This window comes from Aquila chrysaetos, chromosome 1 (assembly GCF_900496995.4).
Source record: "Aquila chrysaetos chrysaetos chromosome 1, bAquChr1.4, whole genome shotgun sequence".
Lineage (NCBI taxonomy): Eukaryota > Metazoa > Chordata > Aves > Accipitriformes > Accipitridae > Aquila > Aquila chrysaetos.
Genome location: NC_044004.1, coordinates 7,551,921 through 7,577,237, shown reverse-complemented (window position 1 = coordinate 7,577,237; position 25,317 = coordinate 7,551,921). Strand labels below are relative to the sequence as shown.

At 38.3% G+C, this 25,317-nt stretch overlaps 1 protein-coding gene across 7 annotated transcripts in view; it reads right to left on the bottom strand.

Annotated features, from left to right (window-relative positions):
* Positions 1-8,164: 8,164 nt before the first annotated feature.
* Positions 8,165-25,317, bottom strand: part of MAEA (macrophage erythroblast attacher, E3 ubiquitin ligase) — a 54,939-nt gene continuing 37,786 nt past the window's right edge. For 6 of the 7 annotated variants that reach the window (XM_030016276.2, XM_030016270.2, XM_030016300.2 and 3 more), the window contains 7 exons: positions 24,843-24,965; positions 23,854-23,967; positions 21,682-21,758; positions 15,034-15,142; positions 11,074-11,207; positions 10,178-10,373; positions 8,165-9,748 (listed from right to left, as the gene is read on the bottom strand). In XM_030016276.2, the coding sequence (XP_029872136.1) occupies positions 9,653-9,748; positions 10,178-10,373; positions 11,074-11,207; positions 15,034-15,142; positions 21,682-21,758; positions 23,854-23,967; positions 24,843-24,965 (849 nt within the window). In that variant the 3' untranslated portion in view covers positions 8,165-9,652. The remainder of the gene's footprint in view (positions 9,749-10,177; positions 10,374-11,073; positions 11,208-15,033; positions 15,143-21,681; positions 21,759-23,853; positions 23,968-24,842; positions 24,966-25,317) is intronic. The other variant, XM_030016285.2, reaches the window with a different exon arrangement.

The following is a 25,317-nucleotide window of genomic DNA, read 5'->3' as shown; positions in this document are numbered from 1 at the left end:
AACCTAGTGACTCAGTTAGACAGTAAATGTTAAAGCAGGAGCCCCGACTACCCCTGCTATGAAGTTGTCAGTGGATCCTGGAGAGAGGACAGGCTGGAGGGAGAGTATTTTGCAAATAGAGCTTAAGAAAAAGGATATTAATGGCACTTCGAAGAGTCCTTGAGTTAAAAGCAACTACTGTAAGTTTCCGAGAATGTTCCCAATTTCAAGACTCAATTACCTAAGGACCGATACGGGTGATAGGAGGGTTCCTCTGAGGGTAGAAGCCGTCAGAGCAGCCCCTCTAACTGCCCACAGCAGGGAGGACTGCTTGGAGCAGATGGAGCTGTGAGGTTGCATTTTTAATCTTTGGGATTTTAAGAGACTTAATCCATACCGGTATATTTAAGGGGATTTGCACAAAGTTTTAGAACATTCAAGAAACAGTTGCTCTATGAGAATTTACGTTTTAGCCTACACAATTTAGTATCACTTCAATTGAGCGTGAGACTTTCTGGAGGAGCCCAAAGCTCTGTTTTGCTGCTTTCAATGTGCAGCCAGGCCATAATCTTTATCCTAGCTGCTAGAACAATTTTGATGTTTTGATTTTTTCTTATGGGGTGAAATAATGAAAATAATGATTCATTTTAAACTTGTCAGATTCTAGATGGAGGTATTATTTTGCATAATAATTTTTAAATAGACACCTGAACGTTCAGTGCTAGGTTTGTTGGCCCGAAGGTTCTTCTTGGCTTCCTCAGCCTGGATGACAAAAATGGTACCAGCACTCTGATTTCTTTTCATGCTGTGCCTGGAAATACAAGGTGTGGAGGGAAAGAATTCAGACAAATACCTTATTCAGATCAAAATTTAATCCAGCATCTCACATCCTCAAACACAGAAATCACAGGCTATGTTATTTATGGTTTCCTGATGCAAAAGAAACCAGTCATTATCCTTTGCTAATTGGTTTAGAATAAGAGAGGTATTTCTGGATGCGGCAACTGCTAATCTTACTTCAGTGAGGAATTCTTAATTTTACCTCCTCAGAGGAGGGCTCCAAACATAGAGATGGGGAATATGTTTTGGCCAAGAGTAGGATAATATCTCTCTTAACAGGGCAGGTGACATTTTTCCCAGTGATTATAAAAATTAAGACACTATAGCTGTTACGTCAAAGAAGGTCTGTTATTCACTGAAGGAGCAAAACACAGCGATTCAGCAGTAGCTACTGTGCTTTTTTGTATCCCTAGCAGTTAAGCTGAATAATTAGCTCTTCTGTAAAAACAGCGCCCTTTTTATTCACTGCTTTTAGAATTGGGATAATGCATCACTGAAGATAGATGGCTGGCAATGGATATGGCAGTGAAATTCAAAGTAAACAGATACCACAAAGTCTGGATCATCAGAGCATATGTATATCTGAGATCAACATTTACAAAGTGCTTCTGAAAAAAAAAAAACCCGCAACAGATTTTCATCAGCAACATCCGTTCCCCTCTATTCTTCACTGTCTGACCGTCTAACAAGATGAGATCACACACTTGATGGTATTCATCCCGCTCCAGGGCTGTTGCTCCTGGAGCTGGCTCTGTCTCGGTTTCCACACATGCAGGTGAGCAGCGTAGCTGCTCTAGGCACCCTCCGTACCCCGATGATGGTCAAGTTGCAGACGCTTTGAGGACAAGATCCATTTACAGACTCCAGGCACTTCAAGGCTGTTCTGCTCAAGCCTTATGCCAACTCCAGAAAAGAGTTGGAACCAGGTTGTAATACTCCTGAAATAGGAAAATTACACCAGACTAAGTTGATCAGAGCTGTGGGTTACCCTTCTCTACATAACATATATCCTCATACTGCTCAGGTGTCTCTCTGCACCTGGCAGAGAGACAGCACAAGCCAGTGCTGCTTCTTCGTTCGCTCCAGCAGCCGCCCACAGGGACACTCTCCTGGTGCATCACCTCACCGCCCGGCCTGAATTCTTCTCCGTTTCCTATGGAGGAAGTCAGCCCTATAAACTCGTGTTCTTTATGGCCACGAATAGGATCAAATAATTTCTGGTGGCCACGAGATCTTGTGCACAGACGAGCAGGAAAATCACGTCACAGTCCTCACGGAGAAACAGACTCTTCTCCCACACCATGCAGCAAAACAGCTTATACTGAGGAACCAGCCAGTCTTCCAAAATGAGGAGGGGCAGCAACAAGCAGGCGGTGGTTCAAAACCACCTGCCTGTTGGGTTTTCACCCTCCTGCACAGCAATTTTGTCAGCAGGGGATAGAGCTGGGGGAGCAGGCCTAGTTCCAGCTGAGAGGTTAGCTTAGCTGGGTATTACAGCACAACACCACGGTGATGGTCTACCAGGAAAGAATTAATGTAGAGCCCTATATAATGTTTTCCTTAATGACTGCATCCAGGCCAGCATGAGCTTTCCTAAGACCAATTCCCCCCTGACCCCCGTTCAATATTTAATAAAATATTTCTACGGTTTGAGTCCCTAAAGCTGCTACTTTAAACAGAGGAGACATCTCCATATGGGGTATGCATGTGCACCCTGGAGAACTTCCCACAGCTCTGGTCTTGGCTCTTCTGAGCCATTTGTCTTGCTGTGGTTTGCAAAGAAGGAAAAGGAAATTGTCTACTGATTTTATTATCTGTTTATTTCCTTTTGGGGAGTTTGTCTATATGATTGTGCTTAATCTCCATGGGTGGGGAACAAAATATTTAAGTTAGTTAATGATCTTTTTGTCCTGAAGTGAATAGACTTTATCATCTTTCCTCATTCTTCCTTCTGGCTCTGTCAGGAAAAAGTCCTGGCTGGGAACTCAGATGAGCTCCCTGGGAAAATCTGCTCCTCTGCTCTGTGGGGTAGATAAAACTGTTTCCTTGAGAAACACACAATATAAAAGTTAGTCTTATGGGATAGGAAATAGGGTCAAGGTGTAGGTACAGATGTAGGTTCCAGCCCCTCGTGTGTTATGCCCCACTTAACCAGCCTTGGTTTTCCATATTAATTTGGGAATAAAGGAAATGTCTTATCCCGAGCCAGCTGGGCTGGGAAGGGATTTCTAGTCCACTCCACTGCCCAGCTCAGTGCTCCCTCTGCTCCAGCTTCAGCGTTAAGAGATACGGACATGAGCAAGCAGGACTGCACTCTAGCTCCACCAAAGCAGCACCAGGCCCCTTTGCAGCCCTCGCTCCTTCATGCCGATGGTAGCACCATTTTAGGGTTGCATTTCTCTGTTTCAAAGGTGCAACACATGGGAGGCCCAAAGCCCTCCACGACCGTGGCGTATAATGAGACTCTTTCAAGTGAGATCCTAACCAACAGCTGCGTGACCTGTAATGCTAAAACAATCTCGGTTTTTTGTTAGTCTAGTCCTCAAGGTTACCTGTTTTTCTTCCTGATAATGTTCCAGCATCCTCTGGGCTGAGGCTATCTACTATTTTTATCCCATCAGCACATTCCTGCTTATTGTGGAACAACTAGCATCAGCTCCACGACAGATCCCTGAGGAACCCCATCAGCCACCCTGCCCTTCACGCTGCCTTTTATCCCATCTCCCTTAGCCAGATCCTCGTGCAATTTCTAATTCCCATCTTCTCCAGTTGTTAGCTAATGTCCTCACACGTAATACTGCACTGCAGCTGGATTTTGTTTGAGAAGACTCAACAACAGGGGTCATCAGGGTGGTATGGCATAATTATCTTCAGTAAACATCTCCCCTTCACGCTTACTTACAGTTATCCTTCAGGTTGATTTTTTATTCTCCCCTCCCCTTAAACACCAGCGACTACACTAGAGGCTCTCCATTCATGTGATACCATCCCCAGGCTCAATACTAGAACAGCTTCTTTCCCTTAGATCTGAACAATTAAGAATTCCGGGAGAGTGATCACTTGATTTCTGTGACTTGCACACACTTTTTTTCAGTTGCATGTTGCTAAGTTATTTCAGTTTTTCTCAGTGTTATCTCCCTTTCCACCCCACCCACCCACGCTGAACATTGCCATTTTTATTAGGAGCAAGCAGCAAGGTGCTGGGTGTAGTTTTGTAATCAAGGCTGGATGTCTACCACATAGTAGTTTAATGTTAATTTTTTCCTCTTACTTGCACTTTTAAAAACTCCTGTAGTTATTTTAATCTCTTTGAAAGATAGCTGGCTGATAGCATTTCTTAACTCTACCCTGACACTTGTTCTCATGTTTAATAAGTCAAAACAAACAGCTTTTCTTGTTCAGCAGCTTTTTTTATTTCTTCTTGTTCTGCTATTTCCTATTGTTCTTCTTGTGGTGCTAATTATCCTACAGCTGACTTCCTCTGGCTTAGGATACAGATCTCTGATAATTTTAACGTGGTCAAATAGCAGGATTTTATGGTGGAGTCTGAAATATCTTATTCAAAACTGTGAGCTCCTCAGTGAAATTAACTTGTCGCTAGCTAGCAATGATAAGGAATAATTGCATTTTTGAAATGAAGAACTTCTGTTTAGAGTCTTAGAATTCAGTTCAAACTGAAATCAGGACTAGATCTCTTCAGATGAGTTTTTTTCAATGACTTGCTCAGACACGTGTTGAACTTCTCACAAAAGCCAACTGCACCGTAGAACTACTTTGCATTGGCTCTACAGCTATTGTGCCAAAAACCTTTTCAGCCTTCACATCCAGCAATAACTGGGCTATAGCTTCTTGCTCCCTGTTGCTGGCCATGACTGCAGATTTTCTTCCCCTGACTGTGTGCCAGAGATACTTTATCCTACTTACAGAACCTACCTGGCTATAAGAAGATACGTTAGTAAAGAGATAAGAAGAGATTCTGCTGTCCACCTCTGCCCATCCTGTATCTCTTCTTAAAACAAGGAGAAAGTTAAGCTGCTGAAAAATTCTCAAAGCTTAGCTAACAGAGCCAATTCTTTAAAATAAATGAATAAATTTAAAAAATTGCTCCTTTTCAGCATGCCTGATGCTTATTGCAGAACCAGCCAGACACTGCATCTTTGGCAAACATAATGGCAGGGAGATCCTGGTGAGTATCTAACCACAGATGCCCCTCATCATCAAATAGAAACAAATAGTTACTATAGAATTCAATGACCAGAAGAAACTACTTGCAGTTTACCTGTTCAAAGATCAGATAAAGATCAGATTTGATCAACTATCCTGTTGATCTGGGCTGGGGTTTATTTGGTGCACTAATTCAGACACCATGGAGCGGACAGCATGTTGTCACTAAAGCCTTGTTTTGCCTTTAAAGATGCAGATTATTTGTACCAAATGCCAGAAAGTCACACCACAGAAAAACCACTCTTCACAGCCAGGTAAACAAAACAAAAAATAGCCTCGGGGTGGAGTACGCTGGAGAATACAACCCAAAACCCTGGCCTAAGGATTACAAGACTGAAACAGGGAAGCCCAAAAGACCCATTAGCCTGCCTCTGGGACAGAGTGTTAATTGTGCTGCAGACTTCGGGACATAGCAGGAAGAAACTACATGCTGAGCTGAATCTGATACCTCATTATAGAACATGGAAAAACAGGACAGAAGAGATTTAAATACTCATTTTGTTACACCAAGTGACCTCTGTATTGTGCTACAGGAGACAAAAGTGCACAAGAACACGGTGTAGTCATGGGTCTCAAAGCACGCCCTGATAAAAGTGTTTGGTGCGTCTCCCAACACACTCTGCTCAGGCTACCCGAAGCAGGAAAAAAGAAAGCCACGGTATTACTTTTTTTCTGAACGGTTGTCTATTAAGAATGTTCAAAGGCTTCCTTTTGGCTTATTACCAGCTGTACATAGTTTTGTCATTCTTCCTCTCCCAAATAATCTTTTTTTCCAAGAAGTAATCTTATTAATGAGTAGGAAAGGACATTCTTATAATATTAAAAAACCCCAGAACCATAGCAGCCCATCAGACTTTAAAGCTTCCTGCAAAATGCTTTGCCTGAGCATGGTATCAGCTTCACTACTTCCTGCCTTCAAAGTGTTGCCATCTCAGCATCTTGAACCCTCCTCAGCCTGGCACATAATGGAATACTTCAAGCTGAAACAGGTATCGAAGAAACCCACGGCATCGTGAACAGTCAAGATGGAACAGCTACCAATACAAACAGTTACCAATACCTCTCTCTCCTTTCTCAATATTGCAGAATCTTCAGCATTTAGGCTAGGGGTTTGGACCACATCAAATAGAAGGAAAGGTTAAAGGAAATTCTCAACCTCGGTGTTAACTGTGAAAATCAGAGGAACATGTCCTGGCCACAGCTGGAACAAACTGTCGCCTTCAAACAGCAACACCATAACCAAAATCCAGAGCCTCAAGTCTCATTTTGTTAAATTGCTTGGTAATACTGAAAACACATCACAGTAAAGGATATTGTTCATTTACAGCTCACCCGGATGTTGAGGAGATAGTCTTCACTTTACTAATCAACCTCTTCCATTTCGAAAGGATGTCCTTCATTGTACAAGCAGTAACTTGTACCCTTAAGGACATAAATGGATTGTCTTTTGTCTTCCACCTCAGCACACTGCAGGCATTTAGATGACGCAGGTTATCCATAAAAGAGATGAGGAATCTCACCTAAAGTAGCTGATGGCCACTTTCTGATTGATATGAAACAGAGGCATCGCTGGTAACACAAGATGTACAACTGGCAGAAAAGGCCTGGTTTCTAAATAGCAGGTTATGGCCGTATTTGCTGAAGTTTTGACATCAGGTTACAGTCAGGTTGTATAACTGATTCCCCGTCCTGTGTTTACAATCTTACTGCTATGCGAGACATTGCTAGAATGAGACAGGTTTAACAAGATCTTCACCCAAACTTTGAACTGTTGAGGAAAGCCTCTGTAAGCCTGCACATACTGCTCTTGGTTTGATGTCTGAAGCCACCTGTGATAGGAGCTATGAACTGACACCTCTGGATTCTGAGCTCAAGGCTGCATGGAATACAATCCAGAACTCCAAGCTGCACCAAAGCAATCCATCCCTGCCACCGATTCTGACCCTTATAAAGCCGGAAGGCTTCTTAAGTCATGCCAGAGCAAGTTTGAGAATGAAAGCCAGGCTATAGGTGCATGTCCTGGACACAGTCCACACGGGTCAGCCAGGAGCCAACAACTGCCTGTATCAAACGGGTCTTGCTGTAGTCAAAATAGGTTGGTTGATTAGAGATTTCTAAAGCAAGCAATCATGGCCAACAAAACAGCTGAAGCTCCCCCAGGCTCTTTCCAGAGCATCTTCTTTAAAACATACCACATCAGGGACTCAGACCTTATCTTGGCACCTGGCCCTCTGAAATGTCACTTCCCATAAAGAGAGGCCCCCTCCTGTTGTAGGACAGCTGCTCTCCTCCCCTCCCTTCCCAAACTAGTTTTTTTGGGAGCGTGGATTTCTCCACCACTCTGCTGAGGCCACAGAAAGCAAAAAGGGCTGAAATCTCAGGAAGCCACAGCTCTAAATAGTACTTAGAAAAGCAAAAGCAACAATTTCCATGCCCTACAATTGTTGTGCAGTCACCATGCATTTCCTCAGGGCTGATAAGAAATCTACCCCTTCCCCCCCTCCTTTGGCCTTTTATGCATTTCTATAAAGTAGGGAAAAGTGAGGTTGCCATTTTCAAAGTTAACCATGCCCTTCTGCTACAATGCTGTGAATAGTCTGCCAAAGAAAAACAGATGCAGTTCCACTTGGGTTTCAGCAACGCTGCTCCCCAGGGTGATGTCCTCCCCCCTTTTGAGTTGATGATGCTTCAACTTTTACCCCAGGAGGAAGGAAAAAATCAGTTCCTGCTTAAACTGAGAGCCAATTACTCCAGTTACTGATGCAAGTTCGCTCATTATCTGCCTCGACCTACTCTTGGCACATTGCTTTTGTTCTAAGGAATGGCTAAATCTGCCACTTCAGAAAAAGCTGAGGGAAACAGGCCCTTCCAGCAGTAAGTACAGGAACAGTGGTCTCTGCCAAGCTGGCAGCTCTGCAGTGTTCCAGATAGAGCTGTTCCAAAGCATCTGAACCTTTTCAGACATACCTCACTGGAAATCCCACTGTATTTACAGTTCCAGTGGCTGATACAATCAGTTTATATATTTGTGATCTCTGAGTATTGAACATGAATAGAAGGTGTAGTCCCTCCACTATTATTTGTAAGCATTCTTTAAAGCACTCAGTCACGCATCAAAAGCTCACACCTAGCATCTCCCACAAAATTTTATTAACAGAAAATCTCTAGGACATTAGGTAGTCTTCTAAGAAGTGACAGGAAAAAAAGTGACAGGAATGTAGATTAGAGTGTACTTTCATATATGAAAAGTTTAAACAAAAAAAGTAGGTATTTGACTGAGATGCTCTGATGTCGGAGCCTGAAGAACAACATTTATGGTTGTGGGGTGGTGGTGGTTTTTTTTGTTTTGTTGTTTTGGTTGTTTTTAATCTTACAGAACACTAGAAAACAACATTCTGAAGTGGCACTCCTTTCAAGAGAGACCCTTATAAAAGAGTTAATTATTTTACATTTAAATACAAAGCAGCTTTCTAATTTTATATAATCAAGAAATGGAAAACAATTTTTATTAACATGTTTTACATTTACAATCTTTTATTAGCTAATCAACATCAACATGCAAAAATAAGCGCTAAATACAAACCTCTACAATATGGTTTTGTTTAAACTACAATGGTTTAATTCTTCTGAAAAGTCATAAGGATGTGTTCTGTAGTTGTTAAAATTGAACTATTAGTTTCAGTAATGAATACTATTTAGACCCTAAAATTATGTAATCATCCTGCAAGGCATCTTCAGAAACTTCGCCCAACACTTAAGAATACCAGCTCATTTTCATGTGAGTACATTCTCAAAGCAAGAAATAAGGCAGTAGCACTAATGATTTCATATTGAACCCTATGCACATAACTAATAACTTTAGAAGGACTTTAACACTATGGTAGACTGGAAAAAGAACATTTAAACAAGCATTGGATTTTGCCTGAAATGTTCTCAGTTCCTCTTGATACTTATGCAACCTCCTTAAAATATTTGGGTTTGGAAAAAGACTTCATACTCCTTCAAACCAGTCCCTAGTTGATCCTCCAGAGAAGCCAGTCTTGTGTCAAAGACACCAATATCTTCCCATGGAAATAAGTTACATAGTTCACTTTCAGGATTACTTCACGAGAGGATCATAAAGAAGGCAAAGAGGAGATTAAAGGAGAACATATTGATAGTACTGAAATCTTTGATAACAAAAGGGTCTTGGACAATTGTGAAAAAGAGGGAAGAAAAATGGATTTAATTTCAAATCTGTTGTAACTTTTCCCCCAGTGCAAGTGTCCATCTTTAAAGAAAGTTATCCTTTAGAAGATGAAAGTACTTTTGAGAAGAGTCCAATTTTTGACCTTATGTTACAAAACCTTAACAATCAAAATTTGTTTTTGTTCAAGTACAAACTTAAGTCATAATTCCCCTCTTTTTTTTTTTTTTTTTTTTTTTAAAGAGTGTTTTTTGTTGCTCATTGATCTTTGGTCGCAAGAAACAATAATGCCACCGACAGGTCTGATCCCCAAGGTGGCAGGTTTTGCTTCTTTGCCACACATTAAGGCCCCCCCCTTTACAGGGTATGCCAATATACACTGTGTCAAAATTCCAGCGGCACTTCATCATGTGTTTTATGGACCTACATGATGTAGACTTTCTCAGCTTGTGAGAAGTTGAAGACTTCTTTGGTTCTTGGGCAAATTACTTTGTCATCTTGACGAATAGAAAGCAGAGACTGAAAAAGAATGAAATCAAAAGATAATATTCACAATAGTAACCCAAAGCATTATTTAACTGTTCAGCAAATAACCTTTTTTTATTAAAAAAAAAAAAAAAAGATGTTATAGTCTGAGGTCAAAATTTCTTTGCCCACAGAAGTTACTTATTTTACGTTTTCGCTCTCCAGAGGGAAAGATTTCTAATGCCATTTGATTTCTTGTTATAAATTCATATATTTGATCAGACATTAGCTTCGTTGAAGACCGATTTAATCACATAGATATACAGTCCTTTAGAAATTACTGCAAGAAGTTACTTTTCTTCTGTTAATATAGAAGATACTTCTAGCTTTCCGAATGAGTTTATAAGCTGTTATTTTGATATAGAAAGTTATTATAACCACTGCTATTTTAGACTTCAGTAAGTCATCGATTTCAACACTTACATTGTATCCATAGACATATCCATTTGGTAACATCATAGGAGGATTATTTTCGTTCATTACATCCCCCGAAATCTTGCAGACTAGTCGGGAGTTGGCACAATGTGCCATAGGCAGAGGCTGAGCCAGCTTGTTCAGGGATTTGCTACACACAGGGCAGTCTGGGTTTTTTGAGCTCCCATCCTCTTTATAACACTGTCTGTTTAACAGCAAGTTAAGGAACAACCACCACAGAATGCAAAACCAATTAGTTAATGACATACACTGGAAAAAAGATAGTAAACTGTGCAAATATAGCCTAGCTTATTAGAATGTACATGACCATTTAATTCAAGTTTAAATGTGTACATACAAGAATCAAGCACTTCCTTTGTTTCAAGGAACAAGAGTGAGCAACAACTGTCTGGCACCCTCTACAGGTAAAGTTTCTGATGTGGAACACTTTAGTAGTGCCAGTCATTCTCTAATACACCATAGTGTGTAGCAAATCCAACTAAGTTTCAAAAGATGCAGGATATATTTGAATATTCACATAAAATCAGACAGGGTAAATTTGTGTGTAAGTGCTTAAAAAAAATAATAATTCTGACCCAGCGCACTAACTTTTGCAGATATATTCACTAACTTAAGACATATGGAAAGACAGCCTAGTATGCAATGACAATGTAGATTTCACCTTAAATTTTGGTGGTTTTTTTTTTTTTTTAACCATAATGCCATTTATTATAATTGCCCCTTAATTTAATAGGGAGACCCATTCATACTCCATTTAAACAACTTATGAGCAAAAAATATTCAAGTGTCACATTTCCTCTTTGAGCTCTGAAAAGCAGCCATAGAACAAAAACAACCCACAATGCTTTTTTGCACTCGACAGTAGTATCTGTGTTAAAGGATACGGTGTTTTTATAGCTGAAAGGCCTGCCTGGAGTGTTATAGTAAAAACAGAATTGTTTCCCAGCTGATGTAGTCTGTAGTTATCATATCTAAACTGTTGGATCAGCATTCTCCATCGAGCAGGGTCCAAGAGATCCTGTTAAAAAACAACACAACTATAAGTTGTTTTCAATCTAATTGTCCCCAGGGGGGGAAAAGCCTGGGAGTGGTAAATTCTGCAAAACTCACTAGACTGAATCCATCACAACATAAAAGTATACATGCTAATGCATAGTATGAAAGTACTTGTTTAGAGAGTACCTTTTAACGCTACTTTAGTAGAAACATGATTTAAATCAAGTATTACTTAAAATAGCTGGCATAACAATATTCAATCTCCCTCTGCCATCTACCAAATGTTATAATTAAGGTATGTAAATCCTGGTAAGGCTATTTCTTGCATTTAGTTTTCTAGAACACCGGCCTACTTATGAAGCAACATTAGTATTGTGGAATGTTTACTCTATAGCCTCTGAACCATTTAACATCGAGAAGTCAGAAGCGTTTTTTACCTGAAGTCAGGCTAATTCTGCTGATACCTCTTTGTTTACAGAATTCTGTAAAAAGGTTTTAATTTGAAGAATTGGCACAACCCCAGATTAGAGAAAGCTTAGGTAAGCTATGCATTTAAGGACAAAGTTCTTTAATATCTATTTTAATGCTGTGCGTTACCTAAAAAACAGGGAACAGTAGTTAAAGTAGGGATGTTTTTTTCGTGGAGGCAAGAACTAAACCCACAGGTCAAGGATATAGTGAACCTTAAAAATAATGCTGTGAAAGAGTCACATAAGCAGCGAAGACCCTTTGAAAATACACTTGTTACCTATACAGGCAAAGACCTAATCCTGTCTTCTGCTAGTACCCCTTTTCCTTTGTATCCATAACCTGCATTTGGGTCATGAGAAGTGACAATGTTTAGTTACCTTAGAAATAAGTTCATATTATCAACTGTGCATGCTATACTTTGAGGCAACTAGGAGAAACAATAATATATTTTAGTATATTGTTGAGTTTATAGAACAGGCATTTAAAGAAAATCAAAGACTTAGTGACAGACAATACACTGAGTAGCAGCATCCAATTCAAAACGTTATACCAAAATTACTAGGCAGTGACTTTACGATGACGTAGACACTAGTCTTTATGCTTTGCTCTGTACTACTGTAGCCCACTCTGCCTCTCCTCAGTTCCATGTTCATTCAAGTTAAGACACTGGAGATGGAAGGACTGCAGCATTACTTTTTGTTGTAGCCTGTATCCTGGAATTCCCCCACCCCAAGAAGATCAGACTGGCCTGAGAACTTTTATCCAAATGATTTAATGGTACCATAGCACATTTTTCTGTTTAGTGTTCTATGAATAAATTTTTCATCATTACCCTAAAATTACATGTTAACAGAACTATGTTTCAGATATACTTGGGTAATACCTTGTAGAACTATAAGAGGCCAACATTTAAGGATGTGCTAAACTGGATTTGGCAGCAGTTGTTTGAGTAAGTGCAGAATTATTTCTCCATCCCTTCTCTCTAACTAAAGACTGACTACTTGCACTTCTCCCCACTGTTCAACTAGGAGATCTTAGCTGAGATTACGAAGTTGCAGGTCTCCATGAACACAGACAAAACAAGTGTTGGATTGGAGACAGGATCAACAGAGTTTTAATAGCTCCCATTAAACTGGGAACATCTTTGGATGAGGGAGGGAAGAGATGCAGCTCACGAACCAGTCCTGGTGTGTTTTTCTGACAAGCCTTTAGAAAGTGGAATTACACAGAAGCTGAAAAAGGGCACAAGTATAAGTGATGGATTTCAAGAGATTCAAAAAAGCCACCAGGAATACTAAGATGAGAGAGAAAAGGAAAAAGTCTTGCAGCAGAAACAGCTGGATCAACTGTGGGCCTATGGTTGAAGAGAAACAGCATGAAAGAAAGAATTCGTATAAGGAAGAGGCAGAAAGATTCAGAGGAAAATCCACAGGTAAGGAAAGAATCCTGGATATCAGCAATATTTGTCTGACTTCTAAATGCTCCAAACCAGCAAGCAGAACAAGCAGAACTGAGGCAGAGAACCCATACAGATGGGGGCAAAAGTAAATACATACATGTATCTTGCCTTAACTAAAGCAAACCGCACCGTTTCTGCCACCAGACTGCATGTCTGTTTTCTCTATCACCGGCCCCATCTAAGGCCAGAATGTTCCCAGAGTTCCAGGATGAAACTTTTGTTCTAGCTTTAAGGCAATTCTGGAGAAGACTGAACAGAGAGCGCCTAGGACAGATCCATAATAAAGAGACACACTACTACTCTATGATTAAGGGCCTATGTGATGGGACACAAAGTAGCAGCTTACAAAGCATCCAGTTGGAATAATTCCAGCCACAGTACACAAGCTTGTTCAAAGGATATCAAAAAAGAAAATAGTTTGTTTTGCCACATTTAATATGTTTTCCTTTAAGTCCTAAAAGATAGGACAACAAGCTGGAGAAAATTCTATTCATTGGTTATAGAAGATGCTTCTTCCCCTGGATTAATAAAAATCAATTGAGGAGAGATATTATGATCTGACAAACTTTCTCACAGATTTAAAAGTAATTTTACTTTAAGCCATTTTAAGAAGCCATTTATGCACAGAACTCTTGGTCAACATATTAAAGGTATCTCCAAACAAGTGTGCACTCTATGATTCTGTTTATCTAGGTAATTATTAGGGGACCCAAAACATAACCTCCATAAACTAGAATGTTTTAAGTCAGATCCATAAAAAGTAGTAGGGAATTTGTTCCAACTGTATGGTTGTATGTGAAACAATACTAGCTTTTCTCCTTGCTCTCCCTCATTGAAACATTCTGTCCAAACTAGCCCTTAGAACAAAATAAAGGATTTTTATTTCCTCCTATTTCTTTCTAACTACTAAGACAATGATAAGCTCTGTCTTACACCCAGTCTTCTAAAACTTCTATCATTTATGCTCTTAACTCACATCAGATGTAGAATCCAAAGTACCAGGATCCCTTCTAGGACTCCAGGATTAGCAAAGAAATTAACATTAATTCTGTGGCTTGTTTGTTTGGGGGTGGTGGTGGCGTTTGTTTTGTTAAACCATTGATTTTATTATCAACTGTTTAAAAAACATGTTTATATACTGGCATTGCCACATGTTGGCTTGGCATTTCACATGATTCTTGTCTTGCTTTGCCAGCTCAACTCTTGCCTACCTTCTGCCTCCCATGCCAAGTTAAAAAAAAAAAGAAAAAAAAAATGTGAAGAGAATTAGCACATGATCACAGAACAAACTCAAAATTGGTAGAAACAGTACCTACCTATGAATTTTGCTTGATTCAAATTTAGATGTAGATATTACCACTAATATCTACATTGATTTGTATAATACAAATAAATGAACACTTACTTTTAAGCATCAAAAATACTGCTTTCAGATCATTCAAATCATCTTTCCTTTCTTCATCCCAACCACCGCAAGAACAGTAATTTGAGAAGCAGAATTAAGGCCTGCTACTAGTGTATTAAGGCCACAGCCTAGAATGTTGAACTAAACTATCTCTTCCCGCCCCCCCCCCCCCCCCCTTTGTACTTCCCCATCTTCTGTCTCTTGCTGTATATTCGCATATCATGCTTCCGGTCCCACAGATCTTTAGTGCTGGGTTTGTGGCAAGCCCAGCTCAATGTGAATCTGCCTGTTACTGTTAAGATCCAACTGCAACAATACAAATACTACCTGGATTAATGTACAGGCAAGGACTGGTTATTAAAATTAAGGGCTATTATAAACGTGGATTTTAGAAAGTAAAATTAGAACAACATTTGATCTTCAGATTATCAATGCATTTTCTTGTAAGGAAAAAGAACTGCAACATGTATTTTATTATTCTGCTGTACCACTGAATTTCAAACAGAACATTACCTTATAGGGGGAGATATGAGTGTCTGAAGGAAAGGCCAACATTCCCATCACTTGTCGAACCTCATCCAGCTGGCTTCCCTCAGCCTGACTGAAATGCTTTCTTGCATGTCTGAAATACAGAATTTATACCTTTATAAGTTAGATAGCCTTGTTTCTAAATCAAAAAAATTTACATAATTATGTTAGATTTCAGAGAAAAACTTTAGATTCTGCTCTCAATACATGAACTCCAAAAGGTGATGCATTTAAAGGGCTTGAAAACATACATCCTGCAAATGTGAATGCAAGAATGACTAAGAATTAGCAATTTTACACCGTAATTTCTTAGGAACCAGAACTTCTTACTGTAGCATGAAGTCTCACCTCACCTACATATAGAATAACAGATCCATGATCATTAGAAGAAATGTCTCTGCTTACGCAAACTAAATATGTCAGACTCCTTTGGCATACACTCGCAAGTAAGACAAATGCAGTCTGATAATCAGCTATTCCAAACCATTAAACATCAAGAGTGTTCAAATACCTACCTTGTTTATACTGATATTTGAGAGAATGTTTACTTTTGAATAAATGTTTCGGGGGTTTTTTTGGTATAGGCTACAAGGCAATATCACTTTCTGTGCAGACTACAAGAAATTGCAGGGTAATGTAGTAGAAAACACCTTGTTAAGTGCAAGTGTTTTTGCCAGGGAAATAAAAAAAATTAAGTAGAACTTCAGTACAAGTTTTTGTACTTTAATGCGTACTGATTATAAGAGATACACACAAGGCTGAAAACTTGGATATTTGAAAGAATTGACAGAATTACCAGAAACGTAAGTAAAAATAGAAACTTTAATATTTTTTAGAAAATTAATACTAAGAAACCAGAGAATTCTTATCAGATTATAAGGAAATGCAACTACTATAAAAGCCTGTATGAAAGCCTCCACTACCTAGTCTTTCCAAGATCATAAATTTTCAAGTAAGAATTTAGGTGTGCAGGAAAACCCTCCAGCCTTTTAACTGGATGATTAGTTCAGCATTTCTGCTAAAAGCTCCTGTTTTCAGTGGTGCACAGATGTTGCATTGTAGACCGAGTACAGAATCAGCCCTATATTGAATTTCTCACATTGTGTAAGTGTAGAAAAGTCTTCCCTATGCCGTATTTTCTCCACGGTTTGTATTATGGGGAAGGTAGCAAGTCATCTCCGAAATACTCTGGTAAGTGTTTGCTCTTTTTAACTTTTAAAGAGTCTTGGTAAAATCTAGTTAAAGTTACAAATTACTTTTAGGAAGATACAGTATTTTCCAACTGCCTATTTAATGGGTTGAATTAAAAAAAACCCCAAAACACCAACAAAAAACCCTAGATAATTCCACCCCCCCACCCCCCAATTCTGTGTTCCACTAACTACACTTAGGTCATCAATACCATGAGAACAGTCTCTTTAGCAGTGTTTCAGTACTCCTACTTCCTCTCCCACCCAAACCAGGAAGCAATGGAAGTTATGCAGGACAGACTGTTTCCACACAACTTCCTATCTTGGGTGAGCAATTCAGGAATGTAAATATTGTTCCCCAGGTGATTACTGTTATGAGAGCAGAAGTACAAAACCCATGACCTGACAGAAGACTAGGCAGCCTGGACATACTGGAAGAAAGCTAAAAAAAAAGTACTAGTGCAGAGCCACAGATGAAAGCAACAGCTATTTAAAAGAAAGCTTAGGCAAAGCAAAAAATTGAGACCTACTAGTTAAGCTAAATTACTGTGTGTGCACGCATAAAGGAGAAGAGAAAAAAAATCCTCTTAAAAGAACTGATCACTGTGCACTTCATGTTCTCTGATGTTAAAACAGAAGTGGTACTTCAGTTTTGCCCCAGCTTCGTTATTATTGTGGTCCTACTCCCCATCAGGCCTTGACAATTTGCTCTTACAGACAGCATTTCAACAATACACGCCCCTTGCTTATAGGAAGACCCTGAGCTGCAACAGGCAAATACTGGCCGTGCTTACTGTATGTGTTCAAGAGCAGCTAGAATTAACACTTCAGTTTGTGTATGTACGATATATAACTGCTGTGTGTGCGCTAGCCATTCTAAGGAGAAGTGCTCAGCAATCCAACACTTCCATCATTTGCAAAGTACTGAACGTGCTGGGATGTGGTGGCCATTCCGGGTTCAGCCAGAAGGAATTAGGTTTTCTAACATGACCTTCTGTTAGTCTTCATCTCCCGACTTTCCCTTCTGCCTGTGCCCCTTAAGAAAACAAGAAAGTTTTCCCACAAAGCCTGCCATGCTAATGTCTGAACTTCATCCTCTGAGCGTCAACACAGAGAAATTAAATTGAAGCAAGATCTCCTTTAAAAGAGAAGCAAATTAGTTAAGTCATAGCACTCAAGTCTTTTTTAGATTGGGAAGCAAGAAACAGTAACAGTACTCAATGCACAACATTTAAATGACACCTTATTTGCCCTCATGCCATTATTCACCCTTTCCCTTTTCTTTCAGTTATTTCCATCTCTTCGTGCAAACATTATGCTCTTGGAGGTATATATGAACCTCACGATGCTTATTTGCAATGTTTTTACCACCATTAGCACACAACAGTCAGTATAGCTACAGCAGAGGGCTAAATATTTTTTTTTAAATTATTTTTTTAAATCATGACCAGTGGACCACCACTAAAACTATTAACTAAATTCTTGTGACAGATCAGAGTAATAGGTAGAAAATTTTGGTTTTTCAAATCCCAGAACAATTCTGTAAACTCTGCGGGGACAAAGTCCATCATCTTTTGTTTGCAATAGCTGTTTCTCTAGCCCACACAGGTACAGCAGATGTATTGTACTTGACAAATCCATGAATGAAAGGATATTTATGAAGACTTGAAGATTTACATTTTGCTGTCTACTAAGGGTACATTAAGTTGTTAAAAAAAGTATAAGCTATACAGTGTGTATGTGGATATCTACATATCCCTGAATATAAGAATGAACATATTTATCAGGAAGTAATAATAACTGAATACAAACATAAGGTGTTATCAAGAAAGGACTTGTTCTTTCTGCTCAGTCTGACCAACACCTGAATGCCTTTATCTCAGAGACCATGATGACTACTAGCAAAATTTATACTCAAAGTGCTCAAAAGTTTTATTATTATTTTTCTATGCCTGTTTCAACCCCATCCCCTCCCCACCCCGTAATAAAAATAAAGGAACAAACTGTGTTTATTCACCCTTATAGGAGAGAAGTTTACTAAAATGAATAGACTGTGACCACTTTCTCCTAACTGCCATCATCAGCTATTTTTATTTACTCCTTTTGTCCTTTATATCCCAAGAACAAGAAGTGCACAGAGTGTTTTGTTAAGCTTTTAGCTAAGAACTCTGTATCTCTAGCATCCCACAACAGCAAAGTAGCAGAATGCTCAGATTTCCCAGAATGAAATTAGTGAGAGCCCCAAAAGTGTGAAATTAGTGTCATCGGTCATTGTTACTGTAATGGTATGAGCTTCAAAAAAAACCAACCTAAAGAGACCGTGGGAGTTAAAGGCCAATGATACTAGGCAAAAAACTTTGTGATGTACTTAAGAGATTTACTCTTTGTATTCAAGAAATTTTTTGTACATTCTTGAAACTTACACTTTCAAAACGACTCTGGTAAGCTACCTTCAAGGAAGGTCCGTTTGTACTCATAGTCCAAAAAGCTACAGAAATTCAAACACTTACTTAATAAGATGTATAATTTTAAAGCTCACATCAATTTTAACCTAAAAGCAATATGTCACTTCAGAGGTTCTCAGCAGGCAGTAAGCAAAGCTTTCAAACTTATTTAAACACCAGCTGCGTTTCAACAAAATGTCAGTTCTCCGAGTTCCACTCATACAGGAAACTACTTGGTAAACAGCCTCTTTCTCTGCTTTCTAATGGATGCCTGACCTATTTATTGCACCACGGACACAATACTGAAAGAATCCTGCTGCAGGCACTTAACAGAGGCAAGCTAATAAAAACACAAGTTGCAACGGTTTGCTAGAAGCAATGAGATTTATGCTACACCTTCCCAAAATATATTTCCTTATTCATTACATGTTTATTTTGAAGCAAAGTAGAATGAAATGGTGAAAAGTAATATTTTTAAGCCACATTATTTAAGGACAGCATTGAGATGTTGAACTCCGAATATACAAAATTATCAAAAGTCACCCAGTTAAAAAGGAGTGAATTAAGATATAGAAGGACTTCTGTAGCTCCTTTCCATTTTACAAGAAGTTATGAAGTTAAAACAGCATTGTTATGACTGGCAAGTTATAATTGCTGAGTATAAAATATATGTCAACCCTGAATTTCAATCGATATATGGAATATACATGCTTCATCCCTAACAACATTCAGTGTGGATGCCTGTTTGCAATGTAGATAGGAGCTGGAAGTTTTAAACCTCAGAGGCTATGAGAGTACACGTTATTCCATGCCAAGAGTGCTGGGTCCTTTTGAGGCTTGACAACTTGCAAATTTTACCAGTTCTGATGTGGAAAAGGGATCAGAGGGAAACAAATATCCAGTAACAACAATAAAATACAGAATGACCTTATCTACTTTGTCCCAGTTCTCAGCCTATCTCCTTCTTTCAGCTTTATGCCTGCCCTCTGTTTTCCAAGCTACATAAGGAAGCTGCTGCTCAAATAAAATAGTTTTTAGAGCATGGACTACTTATTTTTAAGATGCATGACTGTACATTTGGCAAAGAAGCACACTTAGCAGACAATAAAGCTAAAGTCACAAAGGCACAGTATTCGTTGGATATAAAGAACACCATGGGCTCCTGAAGGCAGATAATGTAGTTGAGTCTCTTTCATCCTTTACATAAGTACCTGACAATTCCTTAGGATTTGAGAACTCTATCAAAGGATAAGTGCACGTATCTAAATGCTAGCATGTAGGTTGGGCATTGTGGTTTGTGGTTTTTTTTTTTTTTTTAAATTATTAACATTAAAATTAGCTGGACTTTATCAGATTGTACATTTGCATTGGCTGGGGTCAACACAACAATGATTTAGGCGCAAGCAGGGCAAAGTAGGAATGATATGAGTTAGCTCAAAGCAAGCAACACTTTTGAATGAAGTTAGAAATAACAACTGCAAATAACTAAAACTTAAGGTGAGTAACTTTGGGGGTGGTGTTAGTATTACACTGGCCTCACCACATACTTGTACTACCTTTTCCTTTACTCTTGTTTTTAACCAAGTCTTTCTCACCCATTCTACTCAAGAAAAGTTATGTGGTTTTCCCTGCAGGAGAATTTCTACATCTAAAACTTGGGAATGCACTAGAATGCTTTCAGTCTGTGCTTATGTTATGATACTTTGTGTGTTTTCTATAGCTCTGTGCTCCTCTGACCAAAAAGCAGCTTTGCCACAAACACAAGCCTCCTGCTGATTGCAATTTCTGGAACAGCTAGTATGGTTTTAAAGGCAGTATGACTTGCAACTTCCTTAACATAAAACTTGTCAGAAATGTTAAGTGGCAACAGTGTTATCACCAGAACGTATCAGCAAAGCTTCAAGTCTGGCCATAAATGTTGTCATCTCTCCCTAAGGTTTAAGAACAGAGCCTGCTGTGAGCTGCTCTCTCCCTCATCCATGTGTAAGCTCCAGTAGCTCTGCCACCTGTATCATACTTTATGGTGCTGGCAAGATCACTGCTTATCAGAATTATCAACATATTTTATAGTCCCAGTATTGAAATTCCACTCATTTCAGCAGAACTGGTTTCCTGTGTTATCCTGGAACCTTAAATATGCGTTATCCAACACCTTAAATGAAATCAGGACCACTAACTAAAAAGCGTAAATTGCTTCACGTGCTGATATTACAAGTATTGCCAGAAAGACTGTCTTGTGGTTGAAGTCAGACAGTGATTAGGTTTGACTCTATTTCTGTTACTGATTCACACTACCTTGGGCAGTGTTACTTTCTTCCCGAAGTAGTCCCCACTGAACTAGTTCAAAAGAGATGAAAATGGATATTGAGTTGGTTTCTTCATCTGGGGCCAGGGGAAGGGAGTGGAGGTAACACCACATAGCTCATTCTCACATACATAGCAATACAAAACTCCAAATTATGCATTCAATAGAAAAGTTGAACCTGGCCTAAAGCATAACTTGTAAAACAAAAGTTTAACAAAGATAGTAAAGCAGAAGAGAATTCAGTAAAAATTGACATGTTAAGCTTTAGATAGGTGTTTCATTAACCTTTTAGTACTTTTTGTGATTAAAACTCCAATAAATTCCTATGAGAAGCTAGCTGTACCTCTTGAAAATTAGTTAAGGGTAAATATGTTCATTACATTATATGCCACCAGAAAATACAATTGTTTTATAAAAACAGATTAATTTTCTAAACCTTGATTTTGAAGAGTAAGAAGATGCAGAATTTCAGTGACAACATTAAGTTTTTAAAAAGGTGCATCTGTGGAATGATGCCTTGCCTTTAAAAAAATAAAATTAAACCCCAGCTTAAATCCGAAGACTGATCACAACACTCGCAAGATCCTTTACAGCAGTGAGGCATCTGGGTGTTGCAATAATAGTCACATGTTTCTAATGAAGCATAATACCAGCTTATTAAGAAAATTGTTTGGTAAGCATCCTAATTTCATACCTCACAGCATCCAGTCTCTTGTTCTGTCGAATGAGTTCAATGAACTCCTGAATCCTTAGGCTGAACTCCAGACAGCTCTGAGATTAAAGACAAGACAAGGTCTTAGTTGGTGCCAAAACTGCACTGCACAGTATGTTAACTACTATGTATGCACAACAAAAAAGAGTGTTAATAACATGCAACCTTGTTTGCTTGCTTTTAGGCATTCATGCAAAAAAAAGTTGAAATGCTGACTTTATGGACAAGACATCAACACAGAATTCCCTAAAAGCAAACAAAAACCTCCTCTTCTTGCCTCCTTCAAAACTTCATTATTTAGCAGGGATGAACTTTTTCCTAATGACTGAAAGCATTGTTACCTGAGATGCAAGTGAGAGTAACAGGTGGTTTCTTTGTGCTTTCTTACAATTTAAAGTAGTAAATTCAACAGAAGTTTGGGGCTATGTGAAAATTTAGACAAGAGAGGTCTACCCAGAAGACTGCAAGGAAGAAACAAGTCTTTGAACACTATTTTGAAAGTCTTCAATATTAACAAAAAACAGCACAGAGTTAAATTGCTGCAATCCCCTCCCTCCCTCCCTTTCTTCAAACTTCTATCCCACTCTTCTTGTCAAACATCTAAAAGCCATGCTGGAAACAACTCTCAAACAAGAAAACCAAGTGGCATTTACCTGTTTTTGGAAAAAGGTAAAATTTGAAGCCTAATGAAGTTGACAGTGTCCCTTTAAATCAAATTCCATCACCAGTTCACAAAATCTATAAAAAAACTTTGAATATGTGGAATTAAAAAGAAAAAGATTCTCCCCCCATAAAAGAACAAGTCACTATGCTTCTTTACAGGGACACAGTCAACTGTTTTATTACCTTAACAATTACCTTATGAATAAAAACCCGAAGCCCTCTGAATCTTGAAAAGAACTGTATTCCTTGAGTTACCCTGTTCCATTTGGAAAGTGGTTTTTTTTTTTTTTTCTTCCCCATGCTTCTAATGAATAGTTGCCTTTTGTTTATTGTCTGTCAGCACAGTAATATCAAAATTCCTCAGTGACTTCAGTAGGAATTTGAGCAACTCCAAATTTGTATCAGTTAACTGCCTGGGGTGACTAATGCGTACATTGCAACAATTGCTTATTTTAAGATTTGAAATAAGCCATTTGAACATAAAAATGATGCATTCTGTCATATGTTAAAATATACTCATTTAAAGAATAGCAAATAAATTATTTTCCCACTATGCATTTTTCTGTACTCAAGCCCATGTTTAGCAGAGAATAAAAATTTCTTCTCTACTTTATTTGAAAATTTCAAATAGGACTATTTTAATATACCCTGTTATTCAAATCTGCACAAACACCTCAGATTTTTTAGCTAAGTTCATTTCTACTAAAAAATTGATCAAGCTTTTTAATTGTTAATGACACTAAATCCTAGGGCTTAGTATTTCATTAAAATGTTTCAACAGCAAAAAAACCACATCCCAAAACAATCTTCAGAGTTTCTGTTTTGTTTTTATGATTCTCCAAGTAAGCTGCAAGCCAATGGCTGTATGGGTTCTGCGGACAAGTGTAATTAGAAGAAAAGAGTCCTAGAGAATCAGATGATGCGTACATTTCAACTTTGTGTATCTCCACACAATTCCACAGTAGCTATTCACAAGAGTTTAGATAGCCCTATAGTCTTTGCAGATGTGAGCTATGTGCTTTCCCAGGCCAACATCCAGTTTAATTTTTAGGTTAGGCTTGCATTAAATTAAGGTGGTGGCTGGGATTTTAGAACATTAACACTGATGAGTAGCTAAGCAACCAGAAACAGAAGAAATGTTTATTTGTGTTTCAAAAAGAAGCATAGTGATTTCTCTTCTTCCAACTCTGATCTCTTGCAGCCTTAGCTTTGTTTTTTGTGTTTTAGGGTTTTTTTTGTGTTGGGTTTTTTTTTTTTTTAAAGCAAAAAAGAAAAAAAAAAAAAGAGAGTAGGGCTTGCAGAAATAGATTTTGTTGTTGTTGTTGTTTTCCAAAAAGAGGGATGGGGAAGATTTTTCCTTATTTATTGTTTGTTGAAGATTGGTGATGAAAGAGTAAGATGTTCAGATTTTATTTCTTATATTACTTAGCATATTAAGATTACGCATGGGGGATTTTTTAGCAGTATAATTATGCAACAGTGTTTACATACCAATTCTGGTTTTCCTTTAATGGTTTCCATAACAAGATCATCATTTTCTTTAGAGTAATCACTGGCCGATTTACTTTTGCGTCCCATCTTCGGTTCATTCTCATTTTGGCGCCCCTGAGTGACAGAGAACGTCACTCTTTGCTTATCATTAAGTGCACTCAAACATTTTTGGTTAAAGAAAGCGCTTAGTTTAAAAAATAAGACACAAACATCTTTGAGGGAGGCAGGGATTTTGGTTAATATCAGTTAAAAACAGATTTCTGCAAGCCCTATAAAAGATTACAGCATGTTTTGAAATGCAAAATTTAAGAAACAAGGAAATTTAAACCAAGTGCATAGGAACAAGTATACAGCATGTTCAGGTCATGGTATTCAATAGCTAGAAAAAGACTTACTTTGTTTATTACTTGTTTAGACTCAGCTTTTATTTAAAAAAGAAAATTTCAACAGTAGCTTCTCACAGAAAGTTAGTTCTTTGCTCAAGTTTTATTATATACAACAGTTAAAAAAATACTAAGGCAAAAATCTGTATGTAATTTCTCTCAGTGTTAAGTCTGAGGACATAGGTTTACCAATTAATCTCACTCTTAAGATACCTTCATATATAAACTGAGTTATATTCTCAGCAGGATGCAAAGAGTTACAAATGTAAGTTCACATGCATGAAAACACTACATACTTCTACATTTAGATGTAAATCACACTAAAACCAACTGAATATTATTATTTTATTGCGTGTAATTTGTTGAGACAACACTTGCATCTATAAGACGACCTATCACTCAGTTCCAGGTTTGGCATTTGTGTCAGCTAATTTAGCTCCAACTACCTATGCCTTCTTAAAAGAAGAGTTTTGTACTTACTGTCCTTACTTTTATACAAGGCCTCATTCAAGACCTGTAATTTAAACCAAATTGACCACATCAAATATCCAAGTAGTTTAGAAAACCAAAATTTAAGCAAAACATGACCATGTTACATTTTCGTACCTTCATTTTTCTGAGCCTGGATTTGTTATCATGACACCAAGCCAAACAAGTCATAGTCTCTTGTCTTTCCAATGACTCTTCCACTTCTTTAGCAGTCAAAAACATCTCAATATTTACCAAGTCCTTCAAAAACAAACAGGAAAACAGGTCTTGTTAAATTTTACTGATAATTTACACAGCAATCCGTTCTTCAACAGAGCTGGAATAGAGAGAAAAAAAAAGGCTCTGTTCTAGAGACCTTTGGTTTTTAGGATAGCACTTAACAAAAAGACATTACAGTATATTTTAAAGACTGCATTTCCATGCACTGAGATATTCTGATAGTGAGATAGTGACAATATTTTTCCGAGTCTACTTATACAACAGATCTAGAAAAAAAGGAGTAAAGATTAAACCTAGGAGCTTTGCCCAGGAAATGACCAGATCCCATGATCACTTCAGTGCAGTTCACACTTCTAGGAGTATTTGGTTTCCT